The sequence below is a fragment of the Cololabis saira genome, chromosome 5, assembly GCF_033807715.1.
Source record: "Cololabis saira isolate AMF1-May2022 chromosome 5, fColSai1.1, whole genome shotgun sequence".
In the NCBI taxonomy this organism is placed as follows: Eukaryota; Metazoa; Chordata; class Actinopteri; order Beloniformes; family Belonidae; genus Cololabis; species Cololabis saira.
Window position 1 is genome coordinate 41,989,163 of NC_084591.1, and position 26,783 is coordinate 42,015,945.

Genomic DNA, 26,783 nt, shown 5'->3' on the forward strand with positions numbered 1-26,783 from the left:
ACAATCACAAAAATAAAGGCATGCAAGCAGCAGTGTCCTCTTATCTTAAGTCCAGTCAGTGGCCGCGGGTCTTCTTAGCAGTTCTCCTCCGGTGATTAGAACAAAAGAGGCTCTAAACAGCTCCGTCTTAAGCCTCATTTATGGTTCCGCGTTAAATCGACGCAGAGCCTACGCCGTCGGGTTCAGCGTATGGTGCGCGTCGCCGCGTAACCCTACGCCGTAGGCTCTGCGTCGGTGTAACGCGGAACCATAAATCAGCCTTTATGGTGCGCTGGAGAGGAGCGGAGGCAGGGAGCTGGGTGGAGGGGGCGGTGATTTAGCGGATCGTTACGTAACGATCCGCCACCAAACCAGGTGCGCCGTTTTTGCATAGTTATGCGGAAAATCCCAGAAAGCACACAATACACTGAATGTTAAAAGTTCGTTGTTTTTTGGGTGTAATTGATGTCAAGACACCCAACAAAACACAAAAAATCAAGAAAAATGTGTTTTTCATGTCACAATCCCTTTAATATTCTCTAGGAAGAAGCAGTTGGCTGTCTCGGTGGAGTGGTTGGTCCGAAAGCCAAACTGCATTGGGTGCAGAGTGTACGGGCTACTATTAATATGGGAGATTAGCTGTTCAACAATGCATTTTTCAGCAACTTTGGAGATAACAGGCAAGATACTGATTGGCCTATAATTACTCACTAAACTTGAGTCTCCTGATTTAAAGACTGGTACAACAATGGCTGACTTCCAGCCATTAGGATATTTATCTTCTTTAATAGAGGCATTCACTATTTTTGTTAATGGTTCAGTGAATGTATCTACATTCCTTTTTAGAAAAAGTGTGTCCAGACCAAATACATCTTTAGACTTAGAGCTTTTGAGGGATTTCAGAATTTTGCTATCTTGGGCTTCAGTGACCTCCATCAAAGAAAACACTGGCTGGGAATCATCTATCGGACGTGAAATTAGCGGTCCTGTTTGACTGGTGGGCACCGTCATCTTAACAGAGTTCACAAAATAGGAGTTGAAAAGAGTTGCAATTTGTATTGGTTCTTTAATCAAGGAGCCATTCTCTTTCATTTCAAGCTGTTTTGTTGATCTTTGGCTGCTGCCTGATAGCTTTTCCAAATGGTCCCAGATTTGCTTTGGATTTCCCTTAGCATCAATCAACATATTCACAAAGAAGGTTGTTTTAGCAGCTTTGATAACTTTTATAACCCTGTTTCTTAAGGAAGCAAGGATTTGTCTATCTGTTGATAGTTTGGTCTTAAGACTTATTCTCAGTGCATTGTCTCGTTCCTTCATGAGTTTCCTTATATTACCATCAATCCAGGGGAGAGTCTGTTTGCTATTATTTTTTACTTTGCATTTCTGAAGAAATGATTTTATTGTATTTTGAATTGTATTGAGGAACATGTGTGTGTCAGTGTCCACATTGCTCCCAGATACTAGGTCCTTCCAGTTGATGTTCTGTATTGCACTTTCAAATTCAGCCATGTCACTCTTAGGTATCCTGAATTTATCACATGTTGTGCTAGAGGTCAGGTGTGCTCGATTTTGGGGGATTTTTCTAACTACGAGGTTATGATCAGACAGGCCTGTAATCATGTTAAATGTCTTAGACACTCTCTCAGGTTTGTTAGAGAATATTAGATCAATTTGAGTTCTTGATATGGATGTTATCCTAGTGGGCCCCTTTACTAACTGTAAGATCAAATGTATTTGTAATTCGATTCAGTGCTTTTTTACCTAACTTATCTTCATAGTTTAGATTCAGATCGCCAAGGATTAATACTTCCTTCCCTGTGCTATATTTCTTTAATACATCATGGAAGTTATCAAGAAAGACAGACTTTGCAGAGGGTGGCCTATACACTCCAATTAAGACAAAAGACATTCTTGTAGATAATGTGACATTATCTCCTCCCTGCAGTTGGACAAGAGGACGTTGCTATTAATGTGTGGGTTTTGCTCAGCTGCAGATGGGGAAGGTGCGAGAACAGCACCAGCTTGCTGCAGCCGTTTTATGGTTTTACATAAAGCACAATCATGATGAACAGAACATTATGGTCGTGGCAGATTAAAGGTGCAGTGGTCGATTCCTCAGCAAATTTATATCTCTGCTCAGTGTTCTGCCCTCCCTCTCAGATAATATTTTACCAGCATGTGAAGACAGTTTGATTCCTCAGGTGTGTTAAAAGTTTGAAACACAGATATAGGGTTTTTATTTAATGTCAACTAAACTGAATTCAATGATTCTTCATCAATCCCTGTAGGGAAATTATAACATCCAGAACAATCCGCAACACACAGCCAGCTTTGGTCATCTCTCAGGTTTTTCAAGTCACTGGCCATGAAGCTGCTGCCACATCTGATGACTGCAGATGAAATTTGACTCTCCATCACAGATTTATAGAAGATAGCAACATTTTACTGTAAACGCTGAAGTAGAGAGGACATGGGGCATTGGTCCCAGCTGAAGTCTGATTGACCCGCTAAGAAGTGACCTTGTTCTGGCCAAGAGTGATGACCAGGGGCCTCATCTATAAAGCTTGCTTGCGCAGAAAAAGCGCCTGAAAGTTGCGGAAGCCGCCATCTACGCAAAGCCTCGGATCTAAAAAGAAAAAACTAACCGAAAAATCTGCTTATCTTTACGGCAACTAGGACCCTCCCGTAAGAATTTACTTAAGACACGGGGAACTGGCGGCGCAGGCTGTGAGGTGGTGAAATGAAGCCAGATTCATGTCATACTCTTAATAATGTCATCACATATCACAACATATGTCAGACTTATAATAAAATAGCGCTGATCGTGTCCCTCTGTGTGTGAAGCCCAGCGTCAGTCAGGACTCTGCTGCTGCTGCTGCTGCAACCTCCTCTTCACCCACCGCTTTAGGACAGAACAAATGAGGGGCTTCATAGAGCGTTTAGGGGCTCCACGGAGCCCCTCATTTCTTCCCTAAAGGGACACAGATTTTTTGATATATATAATGAGTTTTACGCGCGCGTGAAACCTTTAGGTGCGGGTGTAAGCTTAAATTATGGTCCCGCGTTAAAACAACGCAGAGCCTACGGCGTAGGGTACGCGGCGACGCGCACCTACGCCGTAGGCTCTGCGTTGGTGACGCAGAACCATAAACCTTCCCTGAGCAGCTCCGAGGGGAGACGGGAGGGGAGGATGGGGAGCGGGGGGTGAAGCGGGGCTGCCGGGCCCTTCGCACAGGGTGTGATTTGCAGTTCAAGGCTGATCCTACCGTTAGTTTTTAAACTATTAAAAGTGGGGGGGACAAAAACATGATTTTGAAAAGACGGGGGGACATGCCCCCCCCTGTTGCGCCGGGGCACTCACGGCGTTCCGCGCAGCAACGGAGTGCTGCCACTCACTCGCTGTATTTTATACTATTTATTTTTCTACTTTTACTGTGACCACAAAATAATGTTGTTTTCCTGTCCTCCACCTCATCCACAACATCTCGATCTCAGATCTCAGTGAAATTCAGTACGGTGGCTGGACACCCTCATTCATTCTGACGCCAAACAGGCTGCAGGAAGCCACTGCGCATGCTCAGCAGGCTCATTCATATGCAAAAACATACCATTTTTGGTATGAAGTGGGCGTGTAGAGGGCGGGATATGAGGCGGATTCAGCTGCGCAACCTTCCAGCTGGACTGTGATTTATAAAGAAAACATTGCGCGCAAGATTGCGTGCACACGGTTTTATAGATCCGGATTTTTTTTTGCGCCCGCCATTTTCGGCTTTTGGGTGTACGTGCACTTTTAGTATGAATTCTACGCACTCCATTTTAAATGAGGCCCCAGGTCACAGCTGATGCAATACCATGTCCACACAGTTAGTGACACTAACCCACCTGATAGAAATGTCCCTCATCAATAGCTACAGAAAGCGATTAAGTTTTAAATGGTACCGCCCCGAAAGGAAGAGGATACAGAGAACTGATGGGTGGCAGTCAACCTGTTGTGGAGTTTGTTGGTTGATGATGGTTGTCATTTATATGTGAATAAAAACATGTACCCTTTACTGTGTCTCAGCTCAAGTCTGACAAACATTAGATAAAGAAGCAGCAGCTGGTGCTTAGGTACGGAAGTTAACATTGTACCGTTGGGAATTACTACCATGATTGTGTGTGGTAAGGTATTTAATGTAAGCACAGAGAAAATAAATGTAAACGGAATGATTTTGTTCGTTTTTTTAACAACAAGCAACTGGTTGATATACCAAAATAAAAGTAAGATTGTGTGCAGTGAGACGTGTCGGTGAGGTATGTAGCCCCTGGCTTAAAGAATCTAACAAATATCTACTGGCTGAAGCTTCCTCAGGAAAAACAGTCTGCTCTGTTTCGGCAAACAGTATCATTGTATTTTTAGATCAGTCTATTGTCTAGGTGAACACCCAGATATTTGCACTCCCCCGCCTGCTTTAATTCTTCTTTCAGGATGGATACAGTGTTCAGCTTGAACTTGCAGGTCCACCTGCTCCTGAGAAGACAGACCGCTGTCATTTCTTTTTTTTCCTATTTTTTTGAACATGCTCTCTCACTGTCAAATGATGAACCTTTTACTGAAATGGTCCTTTATTGAACAAGCAACACTGTACAGGCAGGAATCCAGACGATGAAGCTTCCGCAACAAGGATAAAAAATGAAATGACAAGGAGCATACAAAAGAAAAAGGTACGTAACATTAAAAACAGCCAGATTGAACAGCAAAAAGATCAAACCTAAATTTCTACCGTTTCAGACCAGAAAACCAAAGTACAAGCAACACTCTCTTATCATATAAACTGAACAAATGAATAAAAGTTGACAACCGTCAACCTCGTAGAAAAAAATCAAAAGCCAACATCACATAAAGACCTCCAGTTCATCTTTGTTACACCATCACCAATAACAGTAATTAGATTATTTGCTGCATCAGAAACACAAGTCCCACATGCAGATCAAAGATCTGGCTTCACCAAGCATTTGATTTCCCAGCAGTAATGACCATACATGGGTGGATAGTTGTAACTTTTACTCTTCAAAGACTCCACTATCCTGCAGGAACAATATTTAACCTCAGGGACACTGACTGAAGGTGCTGCGTGATCAATGTTCAAAGTTAATGCCACGTGATGAAATTCTCCTGTCAGACAAAGTGATTTAAAGACTCCTGGAAAAGAATAATTCAGCTTCAGAAGAATCGACAACCGTTGAGTTTTATCAACAACAACAACTTTATCAATACAGTTCACTGGCAAGGAAATGTTTCTTGATATCATGTCAGTATTGATGATAAAACCCAATAAATCTGAACAGACGTGCTTTATGGCAGAGTCCATAAAATATTATGATGAAGCTATATCTGGCCTTGTTAGTGATTACTGTGACACTCTGATAAAAGTATCTGGGACTCTGATAATGAGATCAACGGAAAGATGGAGGAGTTATATTGTCATGCGGGTAAGCTTGAGACCCATTCCTCTCAGGCAATGTGAAAAAATCATTTATCCAGTCATTCTTTTTAAATATGCCACGAAATAATCAAGATCCATTGAATTCAAGGGCAAATAGAAAAATGAGTCATTTTTCTGTAAATATAAAAGCGGCTGTTCTCCTCAATTGTTGTGTGTTATTTAAGGTATCAGCATCACCAGCAAGTGGTGACGGTTTCAGTTGGTTATTTGGGGATTTTAATTTGCGATTTGGGCTCAGTACCCTTTAAATTTTATGAGAATGTTAAAGCTCAGTTGTTATGTTTTTGCATTTAAAGGAGCATGAGGCAGGATTGAGGCAGGATTTATGAAAAAAATTCGTATACGTTTTAATTTTTCTAGTAATAATGTCAGATGAAGCGTTCCAAACCAAAAGAATGAGCCCTCTAGTGTATCTCTCCGTTGCCTTGAACAGGCTGTGTGCTGCAAAATGTGCTGCAATTCGGGCCCAAATTTCCCGCGCTGGGCTGCGGATGTGACGTCAGATGACGCTGCATGCACGTTCTCCCCGTTCTCCCGTGCCGGCTTCACTGTTGGCTGCAGTACCCCCAACGGCCGTCGTGGCGAAGGGTGGCGCTAGAGAGTCTCATTTCTTAAAAGGAGCCTCATGCTCCTTTAAATTTGGAACTGCATTTATTTTGAAAGTCACCTGAATCAAATTCTGGGCTACTTTGGAGTTGAACTAAATTGAGCTGAATTCTCTGCAGTTATGCCAAGCACTTTGTAACATTGTTTAGGAAAGTTCTATGTAAATATAGTTTACTGTTATCATTATCATTATCCAAAAAGACATCAGCTTACACTGTAAGACATCTTCAGGGATACAGGATTAGGACTTGCATCTCCTCCTTTATCTGCATGAGGATAACACATAGCATGCTGTGTACTTGGCTCCATGTGGAGATGATCTGGAGAGACACAATTGTACAGCTGGAGAATCATACAGTATATTAGCTCTTTCTTTTTGAAAACAATCTATTAGGATTAAAGTGGTTAAAAATCAAAGGTTTGCTGGTGCAAAAATACACGAGCAACCTCTAAAACTTTGTTCTGGACACACTTGTCAGACTTCTTTCACTGCCACAGCTGCCATCCTTGAACACAGGCCTGATTTTTTTATAGCATAATCAAATGATCTTGAGACGTAGGACGCATGACTTCAAGACAAAGACGGCTTACCTTCTCTTTCACATGACTGTGTTCCAGTATTTTCTTGCCAATAAAACACTGTTGTTCATTATGTTGTGTATATTTTATACTGAACAACTGGCACCAGGAAGTGAAAGATATTTCCATCCATCCATCCATCCATCCATCCATCCATCCATCCATCCATCCATCCATCCATCCATCCATCCATCCATCTGTAATCACAGCGTTTACTAAGTGGTCTGCATCAGGGTTCAGCCATTTGGGGAAAATATCTAATTGTCATATTTCTGATAGATGTTGCATAGAAGTGCAATTTGATTTCCAATGTAATGATTGAAAGTCAAGTGGCACTACATTATTCGCTATATAAAACTTTTAAGAAATGCTTAGGTTATAAACTAACTTAAACAATAACTTTAAAAATAATTTCTTAGATGGGACCAGCACGATTACTTTCATTTCATTTCATTTCATTTTTATTTATTCCATATCATGGAAATAGTTCACATATGTTCCATTCCATGATGGAAAAGGGCTTTATCAGCCACAGTAAAGGGCCTTTACTGTGGCTGATGGCGCTTTTACAGATGTTGAGACATGCTCTTTGCGTTGCTTCAGGGAGTAGAAACACACTCCAAAATAATCAGTTTTGAGCTGCAAAAATAATTCACTTTTTAAAATGTAACCACATAAGAGTGGCAATAGCCTTAATTGTTGCTCCTGCAAGTGCTACATGAGTCAGATGAGGCCAATTTATGAACTTTATTTATATAACAAAGTTTCATTCTTACAAAATGATTACATTTAAAAACACGGATTCAATCCCAGAAGGGAAAATAATCCAAAGCAAAACTTTCTTTTGCTTTCTTTTTGAGATATCAGTATACTATTAACTCATTATTGTGTTAGTTATGTCAGAAATAAATTATAGTATTGATAAATTATTTAATTTCTAATTAATACTTTCTAGTATGTGACAACTGTTCTTCACATGGTCTCTCTCCGCCTTCCAAGTTTCGATTCATATTTTCAGATAAATCTCGAGATATGTAACCTGACGGCTGGGAACCAATAACAAGTTGAGTTTTCCTTCAATAATATCCCATCAGCCTTATCCTCTGATAACCTTAGCACGTTTCATTTGAAGTTCAGTGTCCCCTTGTTTCACCCTGTCCTTTTGCTTTGAGGACAGTAATAAAGATAAAGTGTGGAAAGTCTGTGTCATTCCTATGACTATGATTTAGGGTGCTAGTTGTATTCAACTGCAATTTGTGGTGAAAACATTACTCATTGTAGGACACAGATCAGTACATTAATGTGACTCCTGGAACCTGAACTAGGCTGAACAACCCTGGGATGGGCCAGTGCCTCTCAATGGAAATGTACAACAACTCAATAAATGTTATTTATAGAGTGTCTATTACAATACAAGTGGTCTCAGAACGGATAGTTCTCAAGTCAGTCCAGTTTGTTTGCATTAGCCTACCATGAACTTGAAGATAAAGAATTGAATTAATTAAATACATATTTTTTCCATTTTAAATTCAAAACAAATGCTGGAACTTGAAGAATAAGTGTGTCTACTGTATTGGTGTTTCCCTTTGAATCTTTTTTATGAACAGTGAACAGAAAAAATAATTTGACAGAGAGAGAAAGAGAGAAATGCAAATGTTGCAAATGTTTCATTTAACGATTGTAATTTTTCCGATAAACTTGAAGGCGTCATGTAGCCACAGTATTCACTGGTCACCATAGCAACATGACGCAGCAGAAAAAAGTTGTCTTGCCGAACACGACTTGTTTTTGCTATCAGTAGATTTTAGGCTGAATATAAAACATTTTCTTTGCCATCGCCTTCTGCAACAGCTGTCCCACCATGCCGCTGCTCGTCACCGACTACTCGTGGACACAAACAGACAGCACGGTCCACATCAGTGTGCCGCTGAAAGGAGTGAAAGTCGGGAAAGTGGACATCGTTTCAACGGAGGAGTACCTGAAGGTGACGCGGTGAAAGGCTGCAGATAACAGCTTAAATAAAACTTAAAACACGTGATGATAACGCTCAGATAAACACTTGAAGTACCTACTTTAAATGATGACCCAGTTATCCAAAGGCCATCATTTAAATTCAAAATAATCAGGTTATTAATCGCAATAAACTGAGAAGAATATTTGGATTTTATGTGGTTTCTACTTTTTTACTTACATCGATCTGAATCATTTGTTCAGGGTTCAACAACAGAGGGTTTGAAAACAGATGTTTTTGATTTGATTTGATTTTGATTTGATTTGATTTGATTTGATTTGATATGTTTATTTGGTCACGTTGTAGAAATCAGTAGTCAATACAAAGTTTTTTGCATGTAGATCAAGCAAGGACCAAAAGGTGTAGACTGAAGCCAAAGCTTATTTTGTCTACCCTTTCAACACAATGTAGACATCCCACTATAGTGCAAGAGTCCAAAAGAAGAAAATAACTACATACATACAAAAAAAAAAAGAAAAAAAAAAAAAAAAAAAAGAATATATATATATATATATATATATATATATAATAGAGAAAGAAAAAACAAAGTAAATATATACATGTTGCTCAAACTGGCCTATCTTAACAGCATCCAGATGTTCATATTTACACACGTGCATTCATCCACAAACACCAAACCCACTTACAGGACTGTCTCAGAAAATTAGAATATTTTGATAAAGTCCTTTATTTTCTGTAATGCAAAAATGTCATACATTCTGGATTCATTACAAATCAACTGAAATATTGCAAGCCTTTTATTATTTTAATATTGCTGATCATGGCTTACAGCTTAAGAAAACTCAAATAGCCTATCTCAAAAAAATTGAATATTCTGGGAATCTTAATCTTAAAATGTAAGCCATAATCAGCAATATTAAAATAATTAAAGGCTTGCAATATTTCAGTTGATTTGACATTTTTGTTTTTTTTAATTGCATAACAGAAAATAAAGAACTTTATCACAATATTCTAATTTTCTGAGACAGTCCTGTACATTGCTGTGCATACATACATACATATATGAACAATAAAGTAAACGAAATGCCATCAACTCTTGGTGAATATTTGCTTTTAAATCTAAATTAGTAAGTTATTTCCCGGGACAAATAGTTGCCGAGACTCCTGTAAAGACTTGGCCATCCTGATAGTTTTGTCTGTGCGAGCCGGAGAGAAGCTGCCAAAAACCTGACTATCTGCATCAGTTTATTACTGAATTAAACAATTACACTTATGCAAAATTAATATATGTTAACCCTTTCAAAAATAGCATACTTTTTAATAAAGTTTTTCCTCAGTAAAAATGTTTTGGATTTTTTTCAAACTGAAGCTTTTCAGGTCAAATAAATAGACCACCTGGAGGGAACTTCTCAAACTATGAATATCTGGTAGCTTTTTCTGGTTCTCTGTCAATATCTTTTGGTTTTTGAAGAACACAGACACCTCAACATACTAAAAAAATCTAGAGAAACATGCTTTTTCCACCTTAAAACTTCCACTTTAATGACATCCGGAGTTCCTGAAAGTTCACTACCTTACAAAAAGTTATATTTTTTTCTACAAGACCAGAGCAATGAGACTGAGTCTCAGTATTTGGTCTCCTACTTTAGGTCGTCTGTGGTTTACTTCAAACAGTTACTTCAACGTCTTATAACCTGTTTGTTTGCTTTTGTTTTTTCTGCACAGGTGCATTTTCCTCCGTACCTGTTTGAGGCCTTCCTTCTTGAACCTGTCGATGAAGACAGAAGCACAGCAAAAATTGGAAATGGACTCGCCGTTTTCAGTTTGCCAAAGAGAGCCAGCAAAATGTGGGAGCGCCTGATGATAACCACAAGTAAGGACAGCAAAACGTGTTAATATAAGCCCCTGTGAATGAAAGACAAAGACTTAATTTAAGTCCCCGCTGTTTTCTGTTGACGTGACACATCGTCAGTGACGGGAGCTGCAACTAACCATCCAATTTAGAAGTTAAAAAAGGTTTGTTGATGAAACCTTTAAAACAGCCAGCAAGCAAAAGTGTCAGCTTCAGTCTGAATCTGAAGATCTTCTTCTTTTATTACTGTCGGTGGAAAATCTCTTAACTAAAGAAGCTGTAAGCTTGATTCTTTCCATCAATTGGAAAATACTTTTTTTTTAGCTCCTTTGGGAAATTAATTATCTAAACCTGAATTTAGAAAACTAAGATCTTCCTGCAATTTAACACCAAAACAACCTTTAAAAGATCTTATAATTCATGTAAAATAAGGTATTGGCTACATGTGACCTGAGCACTTGACTGTCCAGAAAGTGTAATTTCTGATCATTATTTCATACTTTTATTGTCTTTTTTGTGACATACATACATGATTAGGATTGTTTTATGTTCTGTGGGAAGAGATGTCTAATTTGAAACAGGTGTACTGTTTCAGTTACGTTTACTGGCCATTTCAGGTGATAAAGAAACAAAGACGGAGATCAGAGAAAGAGCTCTGGTGAAACACCTGCAGAAACTTTCTTCAGAGTCCACACAGAAGGCAGAAAAACAGCAAACAGAGAAAAAGTACGCTCTGGAGACCATGATGAAGGTAGCGGCACGGCTCACATCAGTCAAAACGTGTCATATGTTGTATGAACTGCTGTGGAGACACTTGAATGATTGTGCTTGACTTGCTATCAGCTTGAAAAAGAAGAAAGAGACAGTATCCAGAAGATGAAGGATGAAGAACGAGAGAAAACCACAGCAGAGCTGGCAGCGTGGCAGAAGCAGAAAGCAGAGGAAAACGCTCGGCTCAAACTTCAAAGTCAGACAGAAAATGTGAACCAGCAGAGAAACGCCACGGAGAAACAGGAAAACAGACCGATGAAGCCACGAAAAGACACATTCAGTTAGTATCTCGGTTATAGATGGAGAAAAGTTCTTAGATCTCTCAGTAGCATACAAAGAACACAGCTAAACAATAAAGACAGTAGAAGTTAAAGTATACTAAATACTAAATGAAACTAAATCAAATAAAATCTCCACATAGTGCTGAAGGAAAGACTTAGGCTGAAACTGGAAACTGTGTTTCTCATCTCAGGATCTGTCAGCTCTGAGATAGTTTTTTAACTAACACTGTGTTGAACCTCCTTGTTGTAATAAACCCAAGGACAAGAACAGAAGAGTACAAATAAACCAAAGCCAAAAAGTACAGTAGTACACAGGAAACCCAAACATATCACAATAATGTCACAGAAACATCTTTTTGCATCCACCAAGTTCTCTGTTATATACGGAAGAGTATTAGGGCCAGGCAGGAGAAAAATAAAAATAATATTTTAGAGGAAGATTTTTTTTTTTATTATGCACTTCGAGAAAAAAAGTCGAAATGTTGAGAAAAAAGTTGAAATGTCGAGAATAAAGTTGAAATACAATTTCGAGAAAAAAGTCGAAATGTTGAGAAAAAAGTCGAAATGTCGAGAATAAAGTTGAAGTACAATTTCGAGAAAAAAGTCGAAATGTTCAGAAAAAAGTCGAAATGTTGAGAAAAAAGTTGAAATGTTGAGAAAAAAGTCGAAATGTCAAGATTAATGTTGAAATACAATTTCGAGAAAAAAGTCGAAATGTCAAGAAAAAAGTCGAAATGTCGAGATTAATGTAGAAGTACAATTTCGTGAAAAAAGTTGAAATGTTGAGAAAAAAAGGCTAACTTTCGACTTTATTCACAACATTTTAACTTTATTCTTGAAATTGTATTTCAACATTAATCTCGACATTTCGACTTTTTTCTCGAAGTGCACAATAAAAAAAAATCTTCCCCTCTCAAATATTTTTTCTACTCCATGGCCCTAATACTCTTTCGTAGTTACAGGTTAACCTGCAAATTAGCAAATTTCTACTTTATTCTTATTGATTCCCCTATATTTCTGGTCATTCTTATGGAAAGTTTTCAACTCAATTCCTGTATTTTTAGTTCTCATAGAATTTGATTTGGTGAACTAATTCATGTGTTTAGTTCACAGTGACACCAAGAGCAAGAAAAAAACAGCTGTCCTGCCCCCTCCGAGACTCAGTGGAAACATTCAAATCACATTCACCCCTCGAGTTTTCCCAACCCCCCTCAGGGAATCACAGGCGGCAGAGGAGGAAGAGGTGAGCTCCTGCCTGACGTTCACTGCTGCATAAATGTGTATTCCCCCGGTTTGACGAGGGATTTCCACTGTATTTACTATTTCACCGTGACGCACACACACTTAATCTATACAATACTTGCACCAATGCAGCATGTTTTTATATTTATGCACATTTCTTTTTTTAGTTTATAGTACACAGCATGAAATATTTTTGATTGTTTCATCATCCATGTCCATAAGTTTGTTCCGTATTTGTAGAGTTTGGTAATGTCATCATCACAAACACAAGGATTTACTCTAAATAAGTCAAAGAAACACGCTAAATTATTGTTCTTAACCAATTAGTGGCTCAAAAAGCAAGCAGAAGCGAGGCGAGCCTTAAGTGCCGATTTGGAGGAGCTGAAGGACCTGACAGAGGAAGAGAAGAACCCTGAGTGGTTGAAGGACAGAGGCGAGTGAGTGACATTCTGTATGATCTGCTCAGCAGCACTGATATGTCTTAAACTGCAGCATTTCTAAAGCAACGGTTTCCTCCAGCAAGTGTTTTGCAGCAGGAGACTACCAGGGAGCGGTGAACGCCTACAGTCTGGCTATCAGGCTCAACGGGAAAATCGCCGCTCTGTATTCAAACAGGGCTGCATGTCACCTGAAGTTAAGAAATCTTCACAAGGCCATTGAGGACTCCTCCAAGGTCAGTGCAATATGATAAGGTAACTAATCACTAATAAGTAATCACTAATAACTCATTTTTAGATAAAAAAAACCCCAAACAAATCAATTAAGGGGCAACCAACAGAACAAAAGATCATTTCAACCCTGTGTTTTCTGCATCTCCGCTGTGTGCTGATGTCATGGATGTGTTGCTGCATTAATCTTATCAGTCTACACGTGAGTGGAACCAGGACATGAACTTTGGCTGCATTAACCCTAAACCCACTAATGTGACACACTTCTATGAGCGGTTTAGTTTTGCCTTACAGCAATGCTGCTACGTTACTTCTTTTTTTTTTTTTTTTAACTATTCAACAGAGCTGGGTAGAGGAGCCAAAAATTGTACTCAAGTAAAAGTACTGTTACTTCAGAATAATATGACTCAATTAGAAGTAAAAAGTAGTCATCCAAATAATTACTTGAGTAAACGTAAAAAAGTACTTGGTGAAAAACTACTCAAGTACTGTTGACACAACCATTCAAACAGACAAAAGTAAAAAATAATCATCTTCAGGCAAATTGAATCAATAAAATAATAAAATAAATTAAGATTCATAAAAAATAAAAAATAGCTTAAATTAAAATAATCTTAAAGTAAATTCAAGTACTTTAATAAATAATAAAATAACAGAATAAAAAATAAATGAAGCCCAAGTAGCACAAAATTTCAAGCCTTTGTACTTTTCTTTTTTAACCAGGCAGAACTAGAACAAACATGAACTCATAGAAACTCTGTGTGTGTTTGAGTCTGTGTAAATGTGACAAAACATGCAAAAACAAACATTTTTCCCAAAGAATCACCCAGTGATGTCATGAGATTGACGCGTACGTGGATAAAAGGGATAAAAGAAAAGTAACAGCTCAACGTAGCCTAATGTAGCAGAGTAAGAGTAACAGTTTCTTCTTCACAAATCTACTCAAGTAAAAGTAAAAAGTATAGAGATTCAAAACTACTCCTAAAAGTACAAAATTTCCCTAAATGTACTCAAGTAAATGTAACGGAGTAAATGTAACTCGTTACTACCCTCCTCTGCTATTCAAATTACGTCCCAACCAGTATCTTCTTCTTCAGTTGTAGCCTTCAGAATAGTTTTTTTGTTCTCATCAAAAAATTTGGGGATACTTTTGGAAAAGGTATAAAGACATCAAATCAGACTCTAAAGTCCATAAAAAAAAAAAAAAAAAAAGTTTTATGGCTAAAGTCTGTTGCCACACAGCACAGAGGTGTTTAACACCAAGCTCTTGGTCCTTGGCTCAAACATAACCCCTCTGGAAAACAAAACTGTGGAAGGCTGTCGTTGCGTCAGGTTTAGCCGTGATGCAAACACAGTTGTTTGCTTGTAGCTCTGGGATGTTTTCCCATTTTTGAAGCTCTGTGTGGAGCCTCGGTTAGTTGAGAAAGTCTGCTGCAGCTAGAATGTTGGGCTGTAGCTGCAGACCACACCAGACTCCACTACAAAGGTGGGACAAAGTGTGATGGTGTTTGTCTGTATGTGCCTCGTAGCAGACTGTGTTTCAGTCAAACAAAAAAAACTGTATTTTCAAAAGATGACAAAGCTGCTGGACACGTAGGGGATATATACTCAAAATTAATTACAATCATGGATATAATATTACTATAGACAGTACTGGAGTTGAGGGGGGATGAGGGGGGATGAGGGGGGATGAGGGGGGATGAGGGGGGTGGCATCCCCCCTGAAATAAAAACTGTCAAAATCATCCCACCAGTAAAACTGCCATCCCCCCTTTCCATCCCTTATGTCATTTCATCAATGAATGTGGTTTTACTGCTATTTCAACATTTAGAGTCATAACCAGAAAAATAACTTATTTGACAATTTTCACCTGTTTCAAGTACATTTTCACTTGAAATAAGTAGAAAAATCTGCCAGTGGGACAAGATTTATCTTCTCATTACAAGCAAAAAAATCTTGTTCCACTGGCAGATTTTCTACTTATTTCAAGTGAAAATCTTCTTGAAACAGGTGAAAATTGTTGTTTTTTCCAGTGATGAGTCTTGTTTTAAGTGTAATAAGATTTTTTTTACTAAAATGAGACATTTTAACTAGAAATAGGACAAATATTCTTATTTTGAGTTTTTGCAGTGATCCATTTTACTTATCCTGTGAAGGACAGTTCAGTTAACAATACATCTGCTGATGCACAATCTTGGACACATCATCAGTGTTGTATCCTGGACTCACTGGGTGTTTCGGGTCTTGCAACAGACACCCTCATCCAGGCGACCCGGCCGAGGTGATCAAGTCTCGGCCTGTGTCCAAGTGGCATGCTACCCCCACTACAACCACTGCTCCCCCCTCCTCAACCGGAGCCATCTGGAGGCTTTTTCTGCTGCCTCCACGTTGTTACCTATGGCCCTTCTACGGTTGGCACCCGTTATGCCTAGTGCGCTGTAGGCTTTGCTCAGGGAGTGGCTGGCAAACCCCCGACTGCCCACCTCCACTGGCATTAACTTGGTCTTCCACCCGTTTCTCCGACAGTCCTCCACCAGCTCCTGGTACTTCTCTCTCTTTCGTTCATGGGCCTCCTCCATCCTCTCCTCCCAGGGAACCGTCAGCTCCAACAAGACGAGTTGGTTTGTTGCCTCTGAGACCAATATGATGTCAGGTCTCAATCTTGACTGGGTGATGTGTGGTGGAATCTTCAGTTGTCTTTCCAGGTCAACTGTCATCACCCAGTCTCGGGCCGTGCAGAGCAAACCAGTAGAGCAGTTTCTCTGTGTTTTCCCCGGCCTTTGTCCTTCCCTGACAAAGCGGATGGCCTTAGCTGTGGCTTGGGTGTATCGGCTTCCCTCTATCCCCTTGCTGATTGCTTCAGCGATGGATTTGAGGACCTGGTCGTGCCTCCATCGATACCGGCCCTCACCCAGCGCCTTGGAGCAGCTGCTCAGGATGTGTTCCAGTGTCCCTGTTTTGGAACACAGGGGGCAAGCAGGTGTTTCTATTTTGCCCCATATGCACAGGTTGGATGGGAGAGTCATATTGATAAGTTCAGAAAAGTGTTTTTTATTGTTGTGTTTTGATGTATTTGATGTAAGCCCAGTGGATTTTTAAAGCTTACAGAAGGCTGCATTTAACTGCTGCTATGTCATTCCTGCAGTATTTCTGCAGGTGTTTTGGTCAGTGCTATTGCTTGATATATATTATATTATTTGTAATCAGCACAAATTATCTGTCCCCATATGATAAAATCCACCATCCCCCCTGATTCTTTTTACAACTCGAGTACTGACTATAGATATTTGGTGTCCGTACTTTCAGGTTGGTAGAAAGTCCAAATATACCCCTATTTTTGTCTGCAGGCACTTGAGATGTTGACTCCAGCAGTGTCTGCAAACGCTGCAGCCAGAGTTCGAGCAGTTGTTCGCAGAGGTTCTGCTTTCTGCCAGCTGCAGCTCTACGCTGAAGGTTCTATATGCCACAATTCATTAAATACCAAATGTAAAAGTGAGCCTCATCTGAGGAGCAGGACAGGAGTCCAGCATATAGGGCAGGGGAACAGGTGAGCTTCAGCTGATCTCCCTGTGGCTTGTTTTCAGGGCTAAAGGACTACGAAGCTGCTCTGAAGATCGACCCTCACAATGAAGCACTTCAGGTGGATGCACAGAGTATCAGAGACATCATCCAGGGTTCTGCAGCCCAGCCCGACACCAATGAGACACAGAGAGACACAAACAGCAGTACATAAGTGATATCTGAGTGATGATCTGGGCATCTGAAGGTCTTGATTATAGGCTGATAGCGTGATAGCTGATAGTGTTATCTAATCCTCATCGTCAGGACTGCTGTTAATGTTTTATTTCTGTCTAATGAGGAGTCCAAAAGTCCCAGCTTCAGTTCACTGTAACAGGACACTAGAAAGTGCCTGAACATCTTACCCTTTGACCCACTGGAACCACCAGATGTTCAGATGTTTAACTGACCAATACTTTTTTAAAGCAACTCATTTGACCTCTAACTGCTGTCAGACATTACAGACAAATTATAAAGAATAAACAATATTAATGCAATTAATTCTCATTTCTCGTGTGATTCACGGTGTGATCCCAAACTTGTAAATGCTGAAGCGGCGGAGTGGCTGCACGTGTCTGGTGTCTGCGTGTCCGCTCACAGCGACTGCAGCTGACAGCAGACAGGCGCCCCCTAGCGGCACAACGCTGCACTGCCTGGAGTTAAATAATGCAACAGTATCATCAGTATCAGTGTTTCCAATCAATCCAGGGGCGACCAAAAGGTTTTCATAGGGGGGGCCAGATGGGGCCACTTAAATTCTTGGGGTGGACACCAAAACTCTTCTCTTTCTCTTACTTTTTGCTTTTATTTTATTAATTTAATTAATCTTTTTTAGGGTAGGCAAATAATAAGCTTTGCTTCAGCCTACCCCTTTTTCGGTCTAGATGTTATTTGTTTATTTGTATACTGGAAACTTTTTTGTTATGTTTTCTTTGAACAATTGAACGTTTTCTTGTTGTCAGTTTTATTCTTGGTTTTTTATTTATTTATTTTTTTTGTGTCATGACCGAAAATAAACTAAACTAAAACTAAACTAAAAGCCATCATTACAGGATTTTATTATACTGTTGTATACAGGCTCAGAAATAATTAAAGAAACGCCTACTGATAAGCATTTGGCCCAAAGGATTCGGGATGAAACGCATAACTGATAGAATCTATGTGACCAGCAAGTGTTTGGCTGCGTCCAAAATCACATACTTCCACCCTAATGAGTATGCAAAATGAGTATACGAGATTTTTTAGTCTGTCCGAAACATTAGTACGCACTCAATAGTATGCTCTATCCATACTCATTCCGGAGAAATTTATTAGTGTGGATTGATGGACACTAGTCGTGCAGAAACTTCCCACAATGCAATGCAGTGGTGTTTGGTTGCTAAGTGATACGTATATGTCATAAGTATAATATTAAGTATAATAATATTATTATATAATATTAATATTATAATATTCATATATAATAATATTATATAATGTCATCTTGTTTGGGCCAGGATAAATGGGAAATAGCGGAGTGGTGCTGCTACTGCTGCTGTGACACGTCACTTCCTCCCAACGGCAGGAAGTGACGTGTGCGCTCTGAATAGTACGTCCTAATTAATGCATACTACTGATATTTACTCAAAAGTGTGCCGAATTTAAGTATACTTTTTACTGTTTAGTATGGCATTTCGGACGCACCGTTTGTTTTTTAGTTTTTTTTTATTGAGGCAAGTGGGGTGGCCACTGGGGTGGCCAGCAAATTTGTAGGGGGGGCCGTGGCCACCCCCTGGTGGCGCCACTGAATCAATCTAAAAAAAATGGCAACACTAAATGGGACTTTCAAGATTTATTTAAGAAAATATGACAACTTCAAAATATGTACGGAAAAACATTTTGTATATTTAAGTTTAAAAATTTCAATCTACAAATATTAAATCTAGAACAGTCCAGTATACATTACTGACTGCACGCAGACAAACAGAGCTCAATATAAACAAGACTGTACAGAAACACGAGTAAATACATTTATGTACAGAGCGGAGGCAGGCACTTTGGAGTAACTTCCATCAGCTGGGATGAATCCTTCCACACGAACCGCTTATGAAACTGTGATTTCTTCACTGTCGGACTCTGAGAGCTCTGACTGTTTGCTGGACTCTGACGGAGAGGAGGGGTTGTGATGCTGATGCTGCTGATCCTGCTGCTGCTGCTGCAGGTGTGACTGCTGGCTGTCGGCTGCTGTCCTGCTCAGCTGATGGCAGAAAGTGCTGCCCACGTCCGTGAGGTCTGGGTGGGGGTTGGTCTTTGTGGGGAGGGTCTGCTGGCGGCAGCCGCCTGCCGACAGAAGCTCCCTCTCCTTGGAGTTCCTCCACTTCATCCTGCGGTTCTGAAACCAGATCTTCACCTGTGAAGGGCACAAAAACCACAGCTCGTCAACATCAGACATAACATGAACCTGCAAACCAGAATAAAACTATGAATCAGACTTTTTTTTTTTGTTAATTAATGTACTGACTTCGAATTGACATTGCAATCTGTCAATCACCCACTCCCTCTCAAAATCTTCAGATTAAACCATTTAAGTGGTTATTTTGAAAATTATGTTCTGGGGGACAGAACTGTGCATGGAACTGAGGCTTTCAAACCCTAAACTTCAAATAAATGACGTCAGGAAAGCTGAAAAAATGTAAACAATGTTCACAACAGCAAATAAAATGTATTTCAGATTATGAACTTTCACATTTTAAATGATTACCCATATGCTCACCATTATGAAAACGTATCAGTGGTCATGTCGTTAAAATGATCACATTAGTAGTAAATGCTCATGCGTCACCAGTCATGTCACTTGCTGAAGCTGTTCATTATATAAGTTGACACTTTCACTCATTACCAAAGAGAAGTCACGTTCTATCTCCTAAACTATTTCCTATTGCTGCTTTTTTTGTCTCGTCATAGAGAAATGAATTACTGTATTATTTATCTGTCGTTTATACTGTATATTCACCTTATTTTGGTTTAATGCTATAATTTTAAAATGTATATTTATTAGAATTGTAAAATATTTTTTTTACTTTTAAAATTTCAGTCAACAAAATTGCAACAAAATAATCAGTTAAGTCGGTAAAATGAGTGGAAAAAAACCTACACGTGAAGTTCTGTATTGCACAAATGATCCACTAGAGGGCAGCATATCTGTGCTTGACTTTTAACAGTTTTTAGTTAATAAGTTTAAGTTTTCATTAAGTTATTACATTTTCAGTGATAACAATGACCATTTTTTCCCTGTTGTTATTGCAACAATATAATCCCCCTTTTAGGATTAGTATCGGTTAACAAGTATTAAATTCAATTTAAACTCATTAAGTGCTGAATACAAAAAGGAGGAGGATTTAATAGTTGTGTACTTTATGAGACACGCCTGCATCTGCTAGCATGTGTTTGGGTTGAATTCAGCTCAGTTCTAAAGGTTATTCTTAACTAAGCTGAGAAAACTCAAAAGTGTCAGTTCTGTACCTGCGAGTCCTTCAGTCCGAGCTTACTGGCCAGTTTCTTCCTATCGGGTTTACTGATGTACTTCTGCTTCTGGAAGGTTTTCTCCAAGGCCTTGCGTTGGAGGTCTGAGAAGACGGCCCGCCGCAGCATTCCCCTCCGGGGCTTCCCCCGGGGGGCCAGCGGCCACGAGAATGTTCCCGGGACAGGAACAACCGAGGAGCTGGAGGCTGGAGGAACCAAGGATATGACAGAAAAATAAATAAACTACACATTTTCCTGGTGAATGTGATGTGCAACACCTCTGCCACTCTATTGACCTCAAATCTGTGTCCAATGATGCAGAAATCCCTCCACGTTACTGTGTTTTTGTGTAAGCTACAAATGTCACACACGAGAAGCCCGGATGCTGATTTAGCATGAGGTCTTGTGAACATTGTTACACAATTATACTCCACATTTGTCAGCACCGTGAGTCCCTTCTTGTCTCCGTAATGAGCACACAGGCTCCCCAACGTTCCCCATAATATCCCCGTTCTGCCTGAAATCTGACGCTGAAGAGCCCAATTTGTCCACTGATGGAAACAAGCGTATGCTAATGAGACGGGCCTCCAAAGCAGGGCTCACACTGCCTCTAATGAAGCATGAAGGGGGGCTGTATAGGCTGCAAATGCATAGAGAAAGGTGATTGTGTTGTAATGAATTGAGTGGAAAAAGCCGTCGACAGGCAGTTTATTACAGGCCCATTAGAGGCAGGTCAGAGCTGATGGAGAGCTTTCACTTCAGTCTACGGCCTCCTCCACCTCCAGATGATTACAGATGTTCAGTCCAAATATGTGGAATTAAATGTTATATTATTCATCATTTGGGCATTTTTTATTATTTATTTTGGACTGTCATACAAAACGGTTTTTTGAAGTCTGATCTTCTTGTATCCTGAAGAACTTTAAAAACTAAGTTCTGTTTTTTTTTACATCAAAATTGATCAAAAAAACCCAGCTGGTGTTTGTTTGAAATGTTGAACTATGTTGCCAAAAAAAATTAAATATCAGGGATATAATGGCGAAAAAAGTTCCAAGAACATGCAAAAGAATTAAAATATAAATATAAAATATAAATGTGATAAACTGATAAAATAAAAAATGTAGGCTTGTTGCAGGGAACAATGTAAGTGCAGGGCTGAATACATCTTAAGAATGCAAACAATAAAAGAGCCAACTTGGTCTTTAGAGGGTTAATAACCTTGTGTACTAATTACTTAACTCCTCTCAGCCTGAGATCTGTAGATGCTGCAATCTCTTTTTAAAAACAGCTAAAAATGCTTCTTTTAAACTTGCGTTTGCTTCGTTTGTATTTGTTTTTATACTTTACGATTTTTCCTTTGTCTTATTGTGAAGCACTTTGTGATTTTCATCTAGAAAGACGCTATATAAATAAAATTGTACTTATACTATACAAGAATGTACTTATGTGTATTCTTGCTTCTGTGATGTCATTGGGACTTTTTAATTTTATATATATCACTGAATTTGCGTGGTTTGGATCAGAAATGCTTGTGGGGACTGAAACCCAGTCCGTATGAGGCAGAATGTTATTTTGGAAGTTCTTCTTTTGGCTTTGGCTCCAATTGGTCACGGTACTGAGTGCTTTGTGGGCAGGCGGAGGGGGTTTGGTGGGAAAACGACGGCGCGTGAAGAGGCACGGAGTTCCTGAGCTGGGAAGATTCCCGCCTTACATTTAGACCATGACAAACGGCACTAATATATTTAAAGCGTAACAAACTGGACTAATTTGTGGATTAGGACAACTGGTGCTAATGTCAGCAGTCAGCGCGCCGACTAAATAGGCCTTCAAATTGGCGAAGCTGATTGTAAGCTGCTCCAGGGATTCCCATAGTAAACATAAGAAAGTTTACTTGAGCTCTGAGGTCACAGAGGAGTTGCAGTTTAGATGAAGGCAGAGCATGTACTAGATGAAAGGACTTTAAGATCAAATGTGTAGGGTGAGAAACACCCGTGAGTGAACTCTGGTTCAAGCCTGGATTTAAAGGTTCAGATCAACGACGGAACTCCTGCCTGGAGTTTTCATTCCACAAAGAGTTTTGGAGTTCAGCATGAGGAATTCTGACATAAAGAACTTGCACAAATCACACGTTCAGAACTAAGAATTGAGCTGAGTATCATCTAAATGACTCTCAACTTACAACTAAAAAAAAAAAAAACAGAAAAGAAAGTTTTATTTAAAAAAAAGTTCTACTGCTGTAAAAAATATTATCTAATTAGTCTGAGAAGTTTAGAAAAATAACACCCTTTTCAGTAAAAAGTAAAATACTACTATTATTTTCTGAAAAATAATGAATTTCTTGTTTTAGGTGATTGGTCTAGTTTGTTTACTTGTTTGAATGGTTTGTCACAGAAGTTGATACATTTCACCTTTAACCAAACATGAAAAAAGTTATTTCAAATGAATGAAGCTGCTTCTCTGCAAATCAAGAATCAATTCTACTGTTATTTTAGCATACACATCTATTTTAACATTATTCATTTATTAGCCGTATTATTGTTACTGTTCACTAATTTGCCTATTTTTTATTTCAGTTTTAATAATTTTGCTCATCAGCTTAACAACTCTTTCATATCAGCTTTGAAGATAATTTAAGGACTAATAACTAAATATCTGAAATTTCTGATCAATTGATTGTCTTTGTGTGTTTTGTGTAAAAGTCCAAAAATGCTCAATATCCACACTCTTATATAATGTGAAGAAAAACAAGTAAGATATTTTGCCCTTTTTTTGGATTGCACGATGAAGAAATTAATTTCCCCAGTTATAAGAAAGTGGAGGCTGTTTCCTTCACGGGACCCCACAGCTCCATTTAGTACAGAAGAGATAACAGGTTTTGTGGATTGCAGTGTGAACAGACTTGTGATGTGAAAGGGCAAATGAGGTTAATATTTCTAGCTCTTTTTAGAATAAAGTTGAGCTTTGATGAAGCGTCCCAGAGTTCACCCACCTGTGAAATATGAGGTGCTGATGAGAGGATGAAGGCTTCCACTGAAGAAGGGCAGCGGTAGGGACTTCATCTCAAGACTCTGGACTGAAACAGAAGGATGGAGTCACTTCCACATACACACAAAACTTCTGGAAACACTAATGGCATGTGATAATTAATTTTTAGCATCGTTGCAATAATTTAACAGTTCAATAACTTTTAAACCAAGATTTGAAGATGTAATGAAGCATAATGCCTGATGATTAAATAAAAGCGTTGTGATCATATTGGTGTCAGATGTTATTAAAATTCCCATTAGAGAGTGGGTCCATCTACACTCAACAGTAATTATCCAAAAGATTCATAGAGAAAAAAACAAATTAATATTCACACCTCTCTGATTTCAATCTTTTACACTCAAACTCACTTTTTAACTTGTTATAAATAGTTTACAGTGTAGCACAATCTAGAGCTCAGTCACATAAGGGTCCAATAATCATATATAACAGCATCTCTGACACTTGTATAATATATAATATATAATAATATAATAATGTTGATAACAGGTTTTTGGCTGTAATGATGAAACTCACCGCTCCCTGTTGACGGTGCCAGGATCGCCCTGACGCCGAACTTGAGGTATCCGGAGTCGGCGCAGGCGGAGTGCGGGGAGCCGGCGCCCCGGTGCGGCTGCGCGGAGCTCCGGAGCGGCGGCCGCTCCGCGCCGGGACCCGACGCCCGGGGAGAGGAGCCCGGGACCGGGCTCAGCTGGCCGATGTCACCGCCGGGACACCCGGCGGGAGCGAAAGCCCGGTGGATGTAGCCGACGGGCTGGCTCAGGCGGAGCAGATCCTCCACCAGGAAGCCGGAGGGCAGAGAGCGGGTGAGCGGCGAGGGCAGAGCCGAGGGAGGGCGCAGGAAGCCCGGGCAGAGAGGCGGCGGCAGCGCGCTGCAGGGGAACATCATGCTGCTCCGATCTGGAGGCAGGAACATGCACAAGAACCAAAACTCCAGACAACTTCTCCAAACTCTGCACTGCTGCTTTCACACCTTTTATACGAGGGAGTCACCGACCCACGAACACGCGCACATGCGCATGCACGCCTCCAAGTTCTTGCAGCAACTTTTTGCATGAAGTTAAAACCCGAGGAGCGTTTCTGGGATGAACAAGTGACTGGAATATCTGGGACTGGGAGCCTCAGACTGTCTGTCAGTTGTTTGTTTGTTTCTCATTGTGTCAGCAATTTCTCTGCTCGGCAGCATGATCCAGGAGGAGTTTTTCTTGTCTTAGATTGGATCCTCTAAAAACACAGTAAGGTGATCACTCAAGAAACAGCCTTCATTCAAGAATGTGTGACATTTATTTATTTAAACTTCTGAAATAATCACAATTAAACCTACATGTTATTACTTTGAAACAAAAACAATTCCTTAATCTACATTTACCGCCACCAAATTTAAATTAATTTTGCAGATGAGATGTTTACCTACATCTTTCTAGATTTGAGTCTGATCTTTCTACCACAAGTGTGATAGAAGCCATGCACTTCAGCATATGTTGCAGTCAGTCTTCAAATCAGTTTCCATCCAGTGTATCCATTTTTTTAACTAAATTACAGATGATATTGTGCTGAAATCCCAATCTACAGCTGTATCTGTGAGTAGTTGATGTCTGAAAATGTTTCCTTATTTTTGCTGGACTAAATGTTAGATTTCAGTTCAGCTAATTTACAACAATAAATTATTGAAATAACGGACACTATATCTATAATTTAAGGGGGTAAAGGCATCTAATTCTGCAAATAAAATAAATTAAATGCACATATGGACAAAAATGAAAGAAAAATCCATGATGGTCACTGAAATAACTTGAAACCGATAAAGTAATGATAGATAATAATGAAAATTAGATTGTATGTTCCTTTCAGGGTTTGCTGTAGCGAATCATTCCTCTCCATCTAACCTCCTGCATCCTCTTCTGTCACACCAACTAAATTAATGTCCTCTGTCCTCCCCGTAAAACTTCCAATTCAAAATTTGAATACTTGCATTTGAAGTTTAAAACGGCCTTGCTCAGCGATGTTTGCATGACCTATAGTACAGTACCTTATGTTCTTATAGAGCTCTCTGTTCTCCAAGTGCAGGTTTACTCGTAGTTCCTAGAGTATCTAAAAGTAGATTTGGAGGACGGGTCTTCTGCTATCAGGAACCGTTACTATAGAACCAACTTCCAATTTGGGTTAACAAGGCTGACACCACCTCCACCTTTAAAACCAAACTTAAAACATTTCTGTTTAGTAAGGCCTCTAGTTAGTGTAAATTGTAGTGTGTTAGGAACAGTAGTCGTAGCTTCATCTGCAGGACAAAATTAGAGCAGCTGGTCTTAAACATAGCTTTGTTGTAGATAAGTTGTTATAGACCTACGCTGCAGGGGACACCAACATGATCCACTGAGCGGTGCACATCACCCCTCCTTCTTTCCTCTTCTTCTTTTTCCTTTCTTTAGATCAACTCTCAGTTATTAATTAAAATGATCTCGTAACCATAATTTTTCTCAATTTTTCTTGTAGTTTATTATGCTGGTCTGCCCCCTCCTTTTCTCTTCTCTACATGTTTGCAGGCCAGAGTTTCAGGAGCTGTATGCTGCCCTGCAGTCCTCCCCTCTGACCACCTCAGTATCTGCTGTCTGAACCTGTATATATAGTATTCTCTGTAGTGCACCAACTTACCATTGTGTCTGTGTTTCTCCTCTCTCTGTTCTTCATTATCTCTGTCTGATCTCTCTTTCCCTGTTCTGCCCAGCTGGTCTTCAGCAGGAGGTCCCCCCCTTATGATCCAGGTCCTGCTCAGGGTTTCTTCCTTCCTAAAGGGGATATTTTTGCCCTTGTTTGGTTTAAGGTTTTTCTCTGGCCTGTCTGATTTTCTTACCATAACACCTAGCATGTGCTGTCCATCTGTCTTTCCTGATCTCCTCCATCTTGTCACTCACAAAGAGAACTTCAGTATTTTAACATCACTGGGCGCACCACTACCTCGAACACCTTTCCTTTCATTCTTGCTGATACTCTTTTATTACACATCACCCCTGACACTTTCCTTCACCCATTCCAACCTGCTTGCACCCCCTTCTTCACCTCTTTTCCACACCCAATGTTGCTGTGGATGGTTAATCTTAAGTATTCTAAATCATCCACTTTTTTTACCTCTGCTCCCACTTGGGTTCCTTTCACTCACACACGTATTATATCTTGAAGCACCTTACCATTATTCCTCTCCCTTTCCATACCTCCACCACCCTAGGTTTTCCTCCACCTGCTCCC

The 26,783-nt window shown here is 39.7% G+C and overlaps 2 protein-coding genes across 2 annotated transcripts; one reads left to right on the plus strand and one right to left on the minus strand.

The window, feature by feature from the left end:
- Positions 1-8,409: 8,409 nt before the first annotated feature.
- Positions 8,410-17,750, plus strand: dnaaf4 (dynein axonemal assembly factor 4). Its single transcript, XM_061722163.1, has 9 exons — positions 8,410-8,634; positions 10,348-10,495; positions 11,092-11,225; positions 11,318-11,525; positions 12,633-12,769; positions 13,096-13,205; positions 13,288-13,441; positions 16,784-16,889; positions 17,021-17,750. Exons 1-9 carry the CDS (start codon positions 8,512-8,514, stop codon positions 17,167-17,169), a joined length of 1,269 nt encoding a protein of 422 aa, XP_061578147.1. The 5' UTR covers positions 8,410-8,511; the 3' UTR covers positions 17,170-17,750.
- A 1,116-nt stretch (positions 17,751-18,866) lies between these two features.
- On the minus strand, positions 18,867-24,681 carry LOC133444404 (homeobox protein DBX1-B-like). Its single transcript, XM_061722172.1, has 4 exons — positions 24,057-24,681; positions 23,485-23,568; positions 20,496-20,701; positions 18,867-19,383 (listed from the first exon to the last, which is right to left on the minus strand). Exons 1-4 carry the CDS (start codon positions 24,454-24,456, stop codon positions 19,078-19,080), a joined length of 996 nt encoding a protein of 331 aa, XP_061578156.1. The 5' UTR covers positions 24,457-24,681; the 3' UTR covers positions 18,867-19,077.
- Positions 24,682-26,783: the final 2,102 nt, after the last annotated feature.